The following is a 13,695-nucleotide window of genomic DNA, read 5'->3' as shown; positions in this document are numbered from 1 at the left end:
CTTACTTATGCCTTTGTTTCTTCCATATAGTCAACTCTAATTTCTTGGAATTTCAGAGCTCCCCAGAGAAAAGTACCTAGCACATTTCACTATGTTTCTAAGAGGTGGAGGCCTAAGGCAAGCCTGCAAGTAGAGTGGAAAACAAGGGTTGATTGCTTAATCCTTTAAGGAAAAGGCTACTTTATGTGGGGTCAGTTCTAAGCACAGGCAGTAGACAGGTGTTTTTCTAACGCAATGATTAATCTGTGGGACACGCTTAGACCTACAGTCTAAGACTATTTTATAGCAATGACCTCATTAATGAATGGAGAGAGATTACCTTTTGGTTAGAGATAATGCTGTGATTTGATGACTTAAATGAGGTAACTTTGTTTCAACTATTTTTTTATTTTTCACTGCTTTCTTCTGTAATATAAAATACCCTTTCATTGTGGCACCTTGTAGAAAACGCCAAGTTCGCCAGTAGAGCATTCATCTTTAAATTTTGTTTTGAAATAATTTTAGGTTCTAATAGAAATTACAAAAATAAGAGTTCCCATGTACCCTTCACCCAGTTTCTCTCATGATACTATCATAGCTAACCTACAGCATAATTAGCAGAGCCAGGAGATTTACACTCGCAGATAATTTTTAGGAATTTTCAGGTTGGCATATAAGCTGTTTGTTAAGCTGCTGTGCTCTCCTTTATGTGAAAGATTTGGTAAAGATGTTACGTACTTCTCTTGGGGCTGACTCCCAGAGAATTTTGGATTGAGATTTATGTATAGCTTAAAGCATTTTTTTAAAGAAATATTTTAAATGTAGTATCTCACCTAGTTCTAGCAGCAGCCCTGAATAGTAAGTGACCTAGTATTGTTCCTCCTATCATGGGCTCAGAAAGGTTAAACAGCTTGCCTGAGATTACCCAGCGTTTTTTGTTGTGTAGGACTAAATCCAGATCTTCAAAGTCTGGGCCTGGTTCTTCTACCCCATGTGTGAAACTGCTTGTTGCTGCATTTTCTAACAGTGGGACGTCTCTGCTGACATGAGTAGCTTTGCAATTTGACGTTAGAGTGAATAAGCAAGAAGTTAGGTTACCTGTCTCTCAGTAGTTCATCTATCATCCACAGGTATTAATGTTTTTCTGAGATTAAAGATTTTTTTGGTGTTATAGTTACAAACTCTTTTTAAACTCAATGCCTTGGATATTCAAGATGGTATTCCTCCTGATTGGTTTTATTTTTTCTAAGGGGTTAATGTGCTTGTCAGATTGTTTGACAAGCTGGAGACTGCAGATAAGGGCAAGTTGTTAACCTATCTGTGCCAGCTTTCTTATCTGTAAAATGGAGATGAGAACTGTGGTCCCATCTGGCAAATCGGCATTAGGATTAATTAAACCCGTGTGTCCTAGGTTCTTAATTTAGCATTGGCATGCATTTTTTGTTTTCTTGGCTCCTAGTGAAAATGTACAAAAGATAGAGATTATTGGTAGAGGACAGGTGGATAGAATTTGGAAAACAGTTTGCTTACCCTGTATAAAACTGATGTGTTGTCATTTTGTTTTGTTAGGGATTGGGTGGTGAGATGGGCAGGGAGAGAGGTGAAGAGAAAGGATGGAAAACAGACTGAACAATTAGTTTCTCAACTATTTTGAGAAAGGGGATATATAGAGAGGCAATAGTGGGAGAGGTACAGAGAGAGTAGCATTAATGTGTCCTAATTCATAGGGAAATTTTGAACCAGTTTTTTTTTTTTTTTTTTTTAAAGCTATTTAGCTGTACCATCCAGTGTATAGCTGCAAACCACCTATACCTATTGACCACTTGGAATATGGCTCATCTGGATTGTGATGTGCTCTGAATGTAAAATACATACCAGATTTTAGACTTAGTGTGAAAAAATATATATAAAATATATTAATATTTTTATATTGATTTCATGTTGAACTGATACTATTTTGGATGTGTTAGGCTAAATGAGACATTTTTAGAATGTATTTCACCTGATTGTTTTTAGACTATTAGAAATTTTAGAATTATATTTATGACTTATATTTGTGGCTTATGTTATATTTCCATTGAATAAAGAACAGAACTGCTCTTACAGTTCTTAGGTAATTTGGTTAGTTTCCTTTAAACTATTTGTGTGTCAAGATCTTGATTCCCTTGGTCTCTGGGGCAGCTTTGGCAGTGCCCTGAATCTCCCTGGGCTGGTTACCTCTCTGGCTGCAAGCAGCTTCTGTTTAATCCCAATGTGCCCTCCAAGTAATAATATTTCCTGTGTGCACGTGATGTGGGCATTGACCTCTGGATCATCATGTATTATTTTTCAACATTCAAGAATTCTTTATTGTTTTCTCCTTTTGAAGTAATCTGATATTTTTAATGTGGTGAGAGGACGGAGTCTTAACTCACTGTCAGATGGCATGGCACTGTCAAATGGCATGTCATTGTTTTCAGTTTAATTTCACTCTGAAAGATATACGTACCTCAGGAGAAACTACACACACACACACACACACACACACACACACACCATCTTAAGTGGGGCTGCTCTCCAGTTGTGGTACGCAAGCTTCGTCTCTTGGGGAGCACTGGCTCTAGAGTGGGCAGGCTTCAGTAGCTGAGGCGCATGGGCTCAGTAGTTGCAGCTCCCGGGCTCTAGATCGCTGGCTCAATAATTGTGGCACACAGATTTAGTTGCTCCATGGCATGTGGTATCTTCCTGGACCAGGGATCGAAGCATGGTGTCTCCTGCATTGACAGGTGTATTCTTTACCACTGAGCCACCAGAGAAGCCCTAGAAGCTGTATTTTTTAACATCTGTTAAAGCTTTTTTTAGAGAAAGTTTGTTAATGAAGCATCTGTTTTAAAAAGTCAGTATTTTTAGAATTGTTGGTACGATCTTTGCACCTTTTCTGTAAACATCAGAGTTCCTGTATATGGGCTTCCCTAGTGTCCAGTGAGTGATGAAAAATCCGCCTGCCAGTGCAGAGTGCACGAGTTTGATCGCTTATCTGGGAAGCTTCCACATGCTGTGGGGCAGCTAAGCCCGTGTGCTCAATTATGAAGCCAGCGCTCTAGAGCCCATGGATAGCAATCCCTGAACCTTTGTGTCACAACTACTGAAGCCACATGCCCGGAGCCCGCGCTCAGAAACAAAAGAAGACACTGCATGAGAAGCCTGCACACGGCAAGAGCAGCCCCAGGCGCTGCAGTTAGAGAGAGCCTGCAGCAGTGAAGACCCAGCACAGTCAGAAATAAATAAAATAAGTGGCTCTTAAAAGGTTCTGTATGTTGCTCACCCAGTTTCTTCTATTATTAACATGTAGGGTTTCTTTGTTAATCTAGTTTTGCATAATGTACCAGAAGTTTACACTGTGAGTTATTTTGCTCAAAAGAAATTTCCAGATTTTGTTATGCTTACCGATTCAGTTTTTAGAGGTTTAAATGTTAATTGATTTATATATCAGAAAGACATTATTACAGACATGAAATTCAATGACTTAAACTGTTTGCTGAGATGTATACACCATGGTCACAAAGTTACCTGTGCTTGAGATAATCGACACACGTTGATTAATCACTTCTTTTTTTTACTTCATAGATGCAAAAAACCTATATCCATCATCATCTCATTATACAAGAAATTGGGATAAATTGGTCGGTGAGATCAAAGAAGAAGAAAAAAATGAGAAGTTGGAGGGAGATGCAGCTTTAAACAAATTATTTCAGCAGATCTATTCAGATGGCTCTGATGAAGTGAAACGTGCCATGAACAAATCATTTGTAAGAACATAAACTTTAAGAAAATCTATTACAGTAGTAAATTTCAGAAATTAAAAATATAAGTAAAGAGATCAGATTGTATGTACTGTAGTTGGGAGACCATTTTAAATGGGCTTTGTCTGACCATTTCTTCTTGCTCAAAACTTAATTATTGAGAAAGTTGGGAACTTGTGGAGGAGGTAGAAACAAATGGTGTAGTCCACATACATTTTTTCATCAGGGAGTTAGAACTTGAAAGACTTGAGATACTAAGGTTAGAGTGGGTGATACGAGTTAATTCTAGTCAGATTTATCACAATAGCTGAGTGAGCTTCCAGTGTTTTCCATCTAGTAGCATATGTAATCTCAGTATCAAGGATGAGGAATATAGAAGGGAGACTTCCAGAACAGTGCTGGGCAAGTAGTAGGTGCACATTGATTATCCACTGGTTTGTTAATAATTTCTCTGTTAGTTAAGAAAACTCAGGCTTTTTGCCAGGGCGTGAATACCACCTGAATTAGGCCTCAGTTCTGAGATTTTAGTGACAAGTCATCACTGTGGAACCATGTAGATTTTGCTTGAACCTGTAATCATTTGGCTTTTACCTGTAGCTCTGGAAATGTCACGGTCTTCTTTTAAGGCATTTATTTTTACAATAGAAAAAGTTAATATTTAATAATTAAAATTAATACATGGGTAATAAGTGTGTTTGAGGCTCAGATATTCCATATCGGGTTACCATGTGGTAACTGATCATGACTGTGCTTTCACTATTGCTTTAAAATTTTTTTATAGTAAACTTTTTACATTGAGATAATTGTAGCTTCACAATACAGTTGGAGAAAGTAATACAAGAGATGCCTTACATCTTTTACAGATTTCCCCAGTGGAAACATCTTGCAGAATTAATATTACAGCCATGATGTTGACAGTTAAGATAGAGAACATTTCTGTTGCCACAGGATTCCCTCATTGTTGTCATCTTATACCCATGTTCACACCCTTCTTTCCTACCCATCCTTAGCCCATGGGAGCCACTAATCTGGCCAGTTTGTCAGATACGGAGTTTGCAAATATTTTGTCCCAGTCTGTAGCTTGTCTTTTTCTTTTCTTAACAGTCTTTAGCGGAACTGAAGTATAGTTTTGATGAAATCCAGTGTATAAGTTTTTGTTTTATGGATCATGGTTTTGGTGTCAGGTTCTAAGAACTCTTTGCTTAGTTCTGGAGCTCAAAGATTTTCTTTTGTGTTCCTTTTTTTAAAAAAATATATTTACTTATTTGGCTGTGTGGGTTCTTAGTTGCTGATCTTTGTTGCATCCTGCAACATCTCGTTGCAGCACGCGGACTCTCTAACGGGTGTGCGGGCTTCAGTAGTTGCAGCACACAGACTTAGTTGCTCTGTGGCATGTGGGATCTTAGTTCCTTGACCAGGGATCGAACCCACGTCCCCTGCACTGCAAGGCAGGCTTTCAATCCCTGAACCACCACGAAGTCCCTGCATTCTTTCTTTTAATAAAAGTTTTTCTTACTTACTACATCTTAGTTCATGACCCATTTTGAGTTAATTTTTATATGAAGTATGAGATATAGGTTAAACTTCTTTTTTTTTTTTTTTTGACCTGTATGTGTTCAGTTGCACCAGCACCATTTGTTGAAATGGCTGTCTTCCTTCCTTGAATTGCCTTTCATCTTTCTCAAAAATCAGTTGAGCATATTAGCATTGAGTCTGTTTCTGGGGTCCCTTTTCCATTGTTCTGAGTGTCTGTTGCTCTTTTAGTACCATAGTCTAAGTTACTGTTGCTATTGTAAGTCTTAAAATTGGACTGATTTATTACCCCTACTTTATTTTTAATTTTCAAAATTGTTTTGGGTATTTCGGTTCCTTTGCCTTTCTGTAAATTTTAGAATAGTTTGTCTAACGTGGAAAAAGTCCTGTTAGGAATTACATTGAGCTGTATACCAGTTTGGAGAAATTGACATCTTTACTGTGCCGAATCTTCCAGCTTCATTTGTTTAGATCTCTGATTTCTTTCATCATTGTTGTGCACTTTTCAGCATTTAAATCCAGTATGTGTTTTACTAGATACACCGAAGTATTTGGTTCTTTCTTGTCAGTGATTGTCAGTGGTATTATATATTTAATTTTCTTATCCACGTGTTTGTTGCTAGTATCTAGAAATATAGGTTTTTGTTTTTGTTTTTTAATGTTTATCTTGTCTTCTGTGACCTTATTGAACTCAGTGGTTCTGGGAGATTCTTTTGGTAGATCCCTTGTGATTTTCTGTGTAGACAGTCTTCAAATAGGGACAATTTAATTTCTTCATTTCTAATATGTGTGCAGTTTATCTCCTTTTATTGCTATACTGATTGACTAGACCTCCTATTCAGTCTTTCACTATTAAGTATCATGTTAGCTGTAGGTTTTTAGCTGCTTATCAAGTTAAGAAAGTTTTGCTCTGTTTGTTTTCCTGAGATTTTTTTTATCATGAATGGCTGTTGAATTGTGAAATGTTTTTTCTGCTTTGAATCAGTATACTTAGGTGGGTTTTTTTTTTTCCTTTAACTTGTTTAAGTAGTGCTTTTATATGATTGATATGATTATTTTCTTCATGGAACCAACTTTGTACCCCTGGGATAAACCCCACTTGATCAGTGTATAATTCTTTTTGTAGTATGTTATTCAGTTCTGTTTTCAAATGTTTTAAGCATTTTTGTATCTATATTTATGAGGGATATTGGTCTGCAGTGTTCCTTTTTTGGTGCCATTCTTTTCTGGTTTTGGTATCAGGGTAATACTTCATAGAATGAATAGGAAAGTGCTCAGTCCTCTTTTTTGAGGGTAATGGATTTGTAGAATGAGTGATAATTTGTCTTTAAAGATTCTTGAAACCAATGAAGCCATCTAGGCCTTGATACTTCTTTTTGGGGGAGGTTTTAAATTATGAATTTCATTATCCTGATAGCTTATAGGACTGTTCAGGTTATCTATTTCACATTGAGTGACTTATGGTAGTTTGTTTTTGAGGGATTGGTCTGTTTTGTTTAAGTTGTTAGTTGGTATGATTTACTTCTTACCTTTTGACATCTGTAGGGTCTGTAGTGATAACCCATTTCATTCTTGTGATGGTTATTTGCCTTTTCTCTCTCTTTTTTTCTTTGTCTTGCTAGGGTTTGTAAATTTTACTGACTTCCCTCCCTCTTTTTTTTTGGTTCCCCCAAAGAATCATCTTTTTTGTTGATCTTAAATTTTTCCTGTTTTTTGTTCTAAATTTCATTTCTTTCTGCTTTTAATTATTTTCTTCCTTATGCTTGATTTGGGTTTATTTTGCTATTCTTTTTTTTAATAGGTTCTTCAGATGTGTGCTTAGATTACTGATTCAACCCCTTAATTTCTTTTTTTCTATTATATATGTTTATGCTATGTATTTCCCTCTCAGGAATTTTAGTTGTCTCCTATAAATTTTTATTTTATATTTTCATTTTTATTCAGTTCAATATGTATTTTTATTTCACTTGAGATTTCTTATTGTAAGTATATATTCCCCTTGAAAAGAATGTATATTCTGCTCTTGTTGAATGGAGTCTTCTATAGATGTCAGTTAAATCCTGTTGATTGATACTCTTACTGAATTTTTAAAAAATATCCTGAGTTGATTTTCTGTCTTAGTTTCTATTCATTGTTGAGAGAGGGTCTTCAGCTATAATCATGGATTTATTGATTTAATATTTAAGTTTTGTGAGTTTTTGCTTCACATATTTTGCAGCTCTGTTAAGTTCATATGTGTTTAGGATTGTTATATTTTCATGGTAGATTGCTTTTTTATCATACAATGTCATTCTCTAGCTCTGGTAATTTTTTTGCAAATATTAATATAGCTGATTATATCTTTAAATTTTGCATGATATATCCTGTTCCATCCCTTTACTTTCAGTCTGCCTAAGTCATACTTTTTTAAATTTTAGTTTTTAGAAATTTTATCGGAGTATAGTTGACTTGCAATGTTATATTAATTTCAGGTTTACAGCAAAGTGATTCAGTTATATATATACACACACACACACATATTCATTCTTTTTCAGATTCCTAAGTCATATTTAAAGTATTGTTTAGACAGCATGTATTCATGTCATGTTTTTTTAAATTTACTCTGCTGCTACTGCTGCTAATTTGCTTCAGTCGTGTCCGACTTTGCGACCCCATGGACAGCAACCCACCAGGCTCCTCTGTCCACGAAATTCTCTAGGCAAGAATACTGGAGTGGGTTGCCGTTTCCTTCTCCTAATTTACTCTACCAATCTCTTTTAATTGATGCATTTGGACCACTTAAATTTAATTATTGATACATTAGGACTTACGTCTTCTATTTGTTCTGTATTTCTGTTTTTGTTTTTCCTGTTTTCCTGTGAGTCCATGACCATTTTTTAGACTTTCATCTTGATTTATCTAGTATTTTTTAGTATATTTTCTTTGTATAGCATTTTAATGGTAGCTCTAGATTTTATATTAGCTATATTATACTTCTCTTAGTCAACTGGTAGCATTTTTTGAAACTGAGTGACACTTAGAAATGTTACCTCTCTTTATATACTTTTACCTTTTCTCATTTATAATTTCTTAAATATTTCTTCTGCATGCATTTAGAATCACATCATAAAGTGTAGTAATTTAGAAAACTTAAAAGAGGACAAGCAAGCTCTCTTGCATCTCCCTGTCTTGTGGCCTTCTTCTTTACTGTGTTTCAGGGTTCCGGTTTCTACCGTTTCTTTTCTATCTAGAGAGGCTCCTTAAGGTACTTTCAGAGTAGATCTGTCCATGGCAAATTCTCTGTATGGGCAAGGACTTCTTTGGGTTTATACTGATTGGGATTTGCTCAGTTTCTTGCAATTGTACATTTATGTTTTTTGCCACTTTTAGGATATTTTCATTCATTGTATCATTGAGTACCTTTTCAAACCTGCCTTCTGTTTTCTTCTTCCTGGAACCTGATGACACAAATATTGGATAGTTTGTTACAGTACTACATATTCCTGAGACTCTTCATTTTGTCTCTCCTCTCTCTGTCATTCAGATTTATATAGGTTCGTTTTCCATTTGAATTCTTTATTTTCTCTATTCTGCTCTTGAGCCCGTTCACTGATCTTTTTATTTCAAGTGTATTTTTCAATTCTAAAACTTTCATTTGGTTCTTCCTTATGTCTTTCTTTACTGAGGTTTCTATTTTTTTCATTTGTTTCAAGCTAGTTCATAATTCTTGTTGAAACATTTTTACCCTGACTGCTTTAAAAGTACGTCAGATAATTTTAACTCCTCTGTCATCTCTGTTGTCATCTATTGGTTGTCTTCTCTTTTTAAACAGATAATCTGAAGTCTTTCTGATTCTTGGTGTTTTTCATCAGTGCCAAGTGGTACATAGCTGAAACCTGGACATTTTCTTTTTTTTTCTTTTTTTTTTTTTTTTGGGTGTCCCAGGGAGCCAGAGCCCACGAGCCATTTATTGAAACCTGGACATTTTCATGTTGTGAAACTGTAGATCTTATTTAAACCTTCCTCCTGAAGTAGCTTTCTCTGATGACCACTCTGATAAAGGAAGGGAAGTCACTACTTCACTATTGCCAGGTAGAGGTGGAAATCCACGTATCCCACTCTGCCTCTGTAGACACCCCAGGGCCACTCCTTGTCACTGTTGGAAATAGGCAGCTGTTCAACTGCCCAAGTGGTTCCACTGAACCTGGTCAACAGAGGAGGCCAGTTCTTGGTACCATAGCATGGATCAAAGTCTAGGCTCTTCACGGCACTGGCCTGGGTGGAGATGGACCACGGTCTTCACTGTGGTTTTGACTGGAGTGATTACGGTCTTAAAGGTTTCTGTTTTCCTGTTGGTCTTTGTCCTTTGGCTAGAGAAAGTAGCCTTTTGTTGGGTTTTTTGGTCATACCCTTTGGCATTTCCAGCTTCTTCAGTTCCAACTCTTGAAAAAATGAGGCAAAAGAAACCCCAAAGAACTTACCACTGTGGTGTTCCTTGGGTCCCAGGGTCCCTAGCTGATTTGTTTTCTTATATTTGTTATTTAAATGACATTCAAGGTTTTTAGTTGTACTTAGTGGAAAGAATAGGAAAAAGTATATTTACTTAATGCCTCCAAAAGGAGAAAGCAGTTCCCCACCCCCCACACACACACTCTGTGGTTTGTGGGATCTTAGTTTCCTAGCAAGGGATCAAACCTGTGCCCCCTGAAGTGGAAGCATGGAGTCCTAACCACTGGGACCCCCGGTAATTCCCAGAAATTAGTTTAAATATTGACTTTTTAAGAGCTTGCTAGACAAAATAGTGTGTAAAATTTCAAAGATACGGAATCTGTGTCCGTTTTCATTTAGAAACTTTGCTAATTGTAATTGAACTATACACATTCATAAATAAGCCCTCTATCTGGCAAAATTGATTTGAAACGTAGTAAGGACTTGGCTTTTGTCCTTGTGGGAATACCGGCATACCTTGGAGAACTGTGGATTTAACTCTAGACTGCCGTTTTAAAGTAAATCTTGCAATAAAGTGAGTCATACTTTTTGGTTTTCTAGTTTGTATGAAAGTTACATTTACACTATGCTGTAGTCTGTTGAGTGTGTAATAACATGTCTAAAAAACAGTCCATGTATCTTAATTTTAAAATACTTTATTGCTAAAATATGTTAGCTTTATCATATGAGTCTTCAGCAAGTCGTAGTTTTTTGCAGGAGTAACATCAGAGATCACTGGTCACAGATTCTTGTAACAAATATAATAACAGTGGAGAAGTTTGAAATAGAGGAGAATTATCAGAATGTGACAGAAACATGGAATGAGCTCACACTGTTGGGAAAGGGACTTAGTAGACTCACTTGATGCAGGGTTGCCCCAAACCTTCCAATTGTAAAAAATGCAGTATCTACACAGTGCAGTAAAGGGAAGCAGAATAAAACAAGGTCCACCTGTACAAAGAAGCAAACTGTGTCTCTTCTGTAACCTCTCAGTCTGGTTGGGCAAGAAGACCAAGGGTACAGAGTAAATCAGGGGAGTGCTCAGATGCACTACAGTCCATAAGAAGAAAGGGGACGATAAATGTCATCAGCAAACATGATCAGGTTATAAATTAAATCTGCTTTTTTCAGTTCTCTTAGGAGTAATTTATTATATAGACATTGTCCCATTTTAGTCAGTATTTTATTTGAAGCCTACTCTGTGCCAGGCTACTGCATTTAAGTATTGGTAAAATATGTATGGTATGTATGGTAAAGTATTGATCTAGCATTTGAATATTGGTAATATATATGGTAAAAAATATGTATGCTAAAGTATTGAACTAGCATATATAAGTATTGGTAAAATATGCTCCTTGCCTTTTAGAAACTCTCAGCTTTAGTTTGAAGCCAGGGGTGGGAAGCAGGTTTAAGAAAGCAGATCCTTACAGTTTTAACTGTAAGTTAAATGTAAGTGTGATGTCATCCAGTTTATATTAATGGTAATCTTGCTTACCTGGTAGACAGATCTTACAAGGGGAAGTAGCTAGAGTCCTAAATAGGGTCAAAGAAGGCCACAGAGAGATGGTGCCCTGTCAAGTTTGGAGGATAACTGAAGACATAAAAAGAAGCAGGGTGGAGAAGAGCATCCCATGCAGAGGAACCCAGGGGAAGGGGCTTGGCAGAGAGTGTGGGGCATTGGCTTTGTTTTGAGGCTCCAGTGTAATGGTAGCATGTATAACTATACATTCACCAATAACGCAAGTTGGTTATTTTTAAATGTTTAGATTTTTAACAACTTACTTGCTGTGATCCAAGTCAGTGGTTTTTTTTTTTTTATTGTGTTAAGATTACAAATGGTAGTTGTATAGTCACTAAGTATGTCCAACTCTTTTGTGACCCCAAACACTGTAGCCCGCCAGGCTCCTCTGTCCATGGGATTTCCCAGGAAAGAATGCTGAAATGAATTGCCATTTCTTTCCTCCAGGGGATCTTCCCGGCTCAGGGGTTGAAGCTGCGTCTCCTGCATTGGCAGGCAGGTTCTTCACCACTGAGCCCCCTGGGAAGCTCCAAGATAACAGTATTTAGAGCTTTATTTTTTTTTTAGTGTATTTATGAATATGCTAGGATTGTTGGTAGCTGTTATATTCAGTGGGTAGTAAATAGATGGCAGATTCTTCCCTGAGACACTGTATCTGTATGTACCTTGATTCAAAAATAATTCCAGTGTACACTTGCATGTATTTGACATAGAACGTTAAGAGACTCCTGGAGTTTTGTCCAACCAGAAAGAGTTTACCTTGCAAAGTCTTTATTAAGCTCCACAAAAGAGATATCATCATTTTCCTTGGGAGTCAGTTTCATCTGAAGGTAGTTTTTCCATCTATAACTCTCTGCTGATCAGCAGGGAGACATGGTGTTTTATATGGCAGTGTCTGTAGACATGGTCCTTCAACATAACTAGAGTTTCCTTTTCAGATTTTTTGCAAAGTATAGTAACTCACCTGGAAAGTGTAACGTTAAATTAAAATATTGTGTGTGTTGAGCCAGACGAAGCTTGTGTTTGGTGCTCTGTGCTTGGAACATTTTTTGAAAAATAATTGTTTGGATTATATGGTCCAAGAATATATGGTCCAAGAATTAATCTATTTTTATTTCTTATTGCAGATGGAGTCTGGTGGTACAGTTTTGAGTACCAACTGGTCTGATGTAGGTAAAAGGAAAGTTGAAATCAATCCTCCTGATGATATGGAATGGAAAAAGTACTAAATAAATTAATTTGTTATCACTGTATTGTGTATATTCACGTAACGCCCATTGTGTATTAATATTGCATTCTTGAATTTTGAACACTAAGTACATCTTTTCAAAGATTATACCTCTTTACCTCTTTGTGCTTTAGAAATTATTTTCCTTTAAGTGTTCTAAAAGTCTAATGAAGAATGAAGATCATATTTTATCACTTTTGTCCTTAAGGATTTCAGATATGCTGAAATGGAATGAAGTATCATTTGCTACTAGACAGATTATTTCTACCTAGTAGTGGGAGTGGAGAAACCATTAATGGTTATATCTTGGGTTATTGCCTTATTTTTGATGCAGTATTCTATTAATAATTTATTAGATGTGGTAACTTTGGGTGAGCATAAATTTCTCAATTTCAGTGTTACATCGTTTGCTTTTAAAAACTGCTTTTGAATGGAGTTGTAAATAGAATTTTTCTATGAAAAAGTTTGATTTATTTACCTTTTTCTTAAGTTTTTAATGAAAACTTTGAGAAATTATTTATCACAAGGAAATTCCCATTTGATTATTTTTATGAGAAATATTTGTAATTGCACTGAGAATTTTGGTCCTTACCTTTCAAATTCCTGTGTAAAACATTGACACCTGAGTTTTCTATTCTGTAAATTAACTATATTGAAGTCTAATCTGTAAAGCTGGGTCACACAGTAATTTAGAAGAGCCCAACTCCACTTCTTGCTGCTTTTGCCACAGCAGGATTCCTGACATTACAGCACTGGTGGCTTGATTTGATTTTTGTGTTTTTTTCTTTATTAGAAAATCTCTCTTCTCACAGCCCCATGATTACTTTTGGTGGTTTAGGGCAGCTGTTGAGAGAGTAAATTAATATGTATATATTTAGTATGTATTCTGTTTCTAGAATAAATAGATACCATGGGAATACAAAAACCAAAAGACATGATCATTAACTTCAAAGACTTTGTAATCTAGCAGAGAGAGAAAATTAACATTCATGAAGGAATTGTGGAATGGTTGAATGGTGAACTTATTATAAATAGAGGTTTGAGATAGAAAAAGTTTTCTTTGATTAAAATTCTTGACAGTCTGAGCTGTTGCAAAGCAGAGGCCATGGATGACCTGTAGGCCTGATCAGTTTTCGTGTTCTAGTTTCAGAACCAGAGTGCCCTCGAGGTAGGTGTCTGTTAGGTCT

At 36.2% G+C, this 13,695-nt stretch overlaps 1 protein-coding gene across 1 annotated transcript in view; it reads left to right on the top strand.

Moving 5' to 3' along the window:
- SUGT1 (SGT1 homolog, MIS12 kinetochore complex assembly cochaperone) overlaps positions 1-12,533 on the top strand; it is a 40,098-nt gene extending 27,565 nt beyond the window's left edge. The window contains exons 12-13 of the mRNA XM_020879773.2: positions 3,586-3,767; positions 12,408-12,533. Coding sequence (XP_020735432.2) covers positions 3,586-3,767; positions 12,408-12,509 — 284 coding nt within the window. The 3' untranslated portion in view covers positions 12,510-12,533. The remainder of the gene's footprint in view (positions 1-3,585; positions 3,768-12,407) is intronic.
- The last annotated feature ends 1,162 nt before the right edge of the window (positions 12,534-13,695 follow it).

This window comes from Odocoileus virginianus, chromosome 8 (assembly GCF_023699985.2).
Source record: "Odocoileus virginianus isolate 20LAN1187 ecotype Illinois chromosome 8, Ovbor_1.2, whole genome shotgun sequence".
In the NCBI taxonomy this organism is placed as follows: domain Eukaryota; kingdom Metazoa; phylum Chordata; class Mammalia; order Artiodactyla; family Cervidae; genus Odocoileus; species Odocoileus virginianus.
Note: the sequence above shows the minus strand (reverse complement) of the source record. Positions and strands in the feature narration are given on the sequence as shown.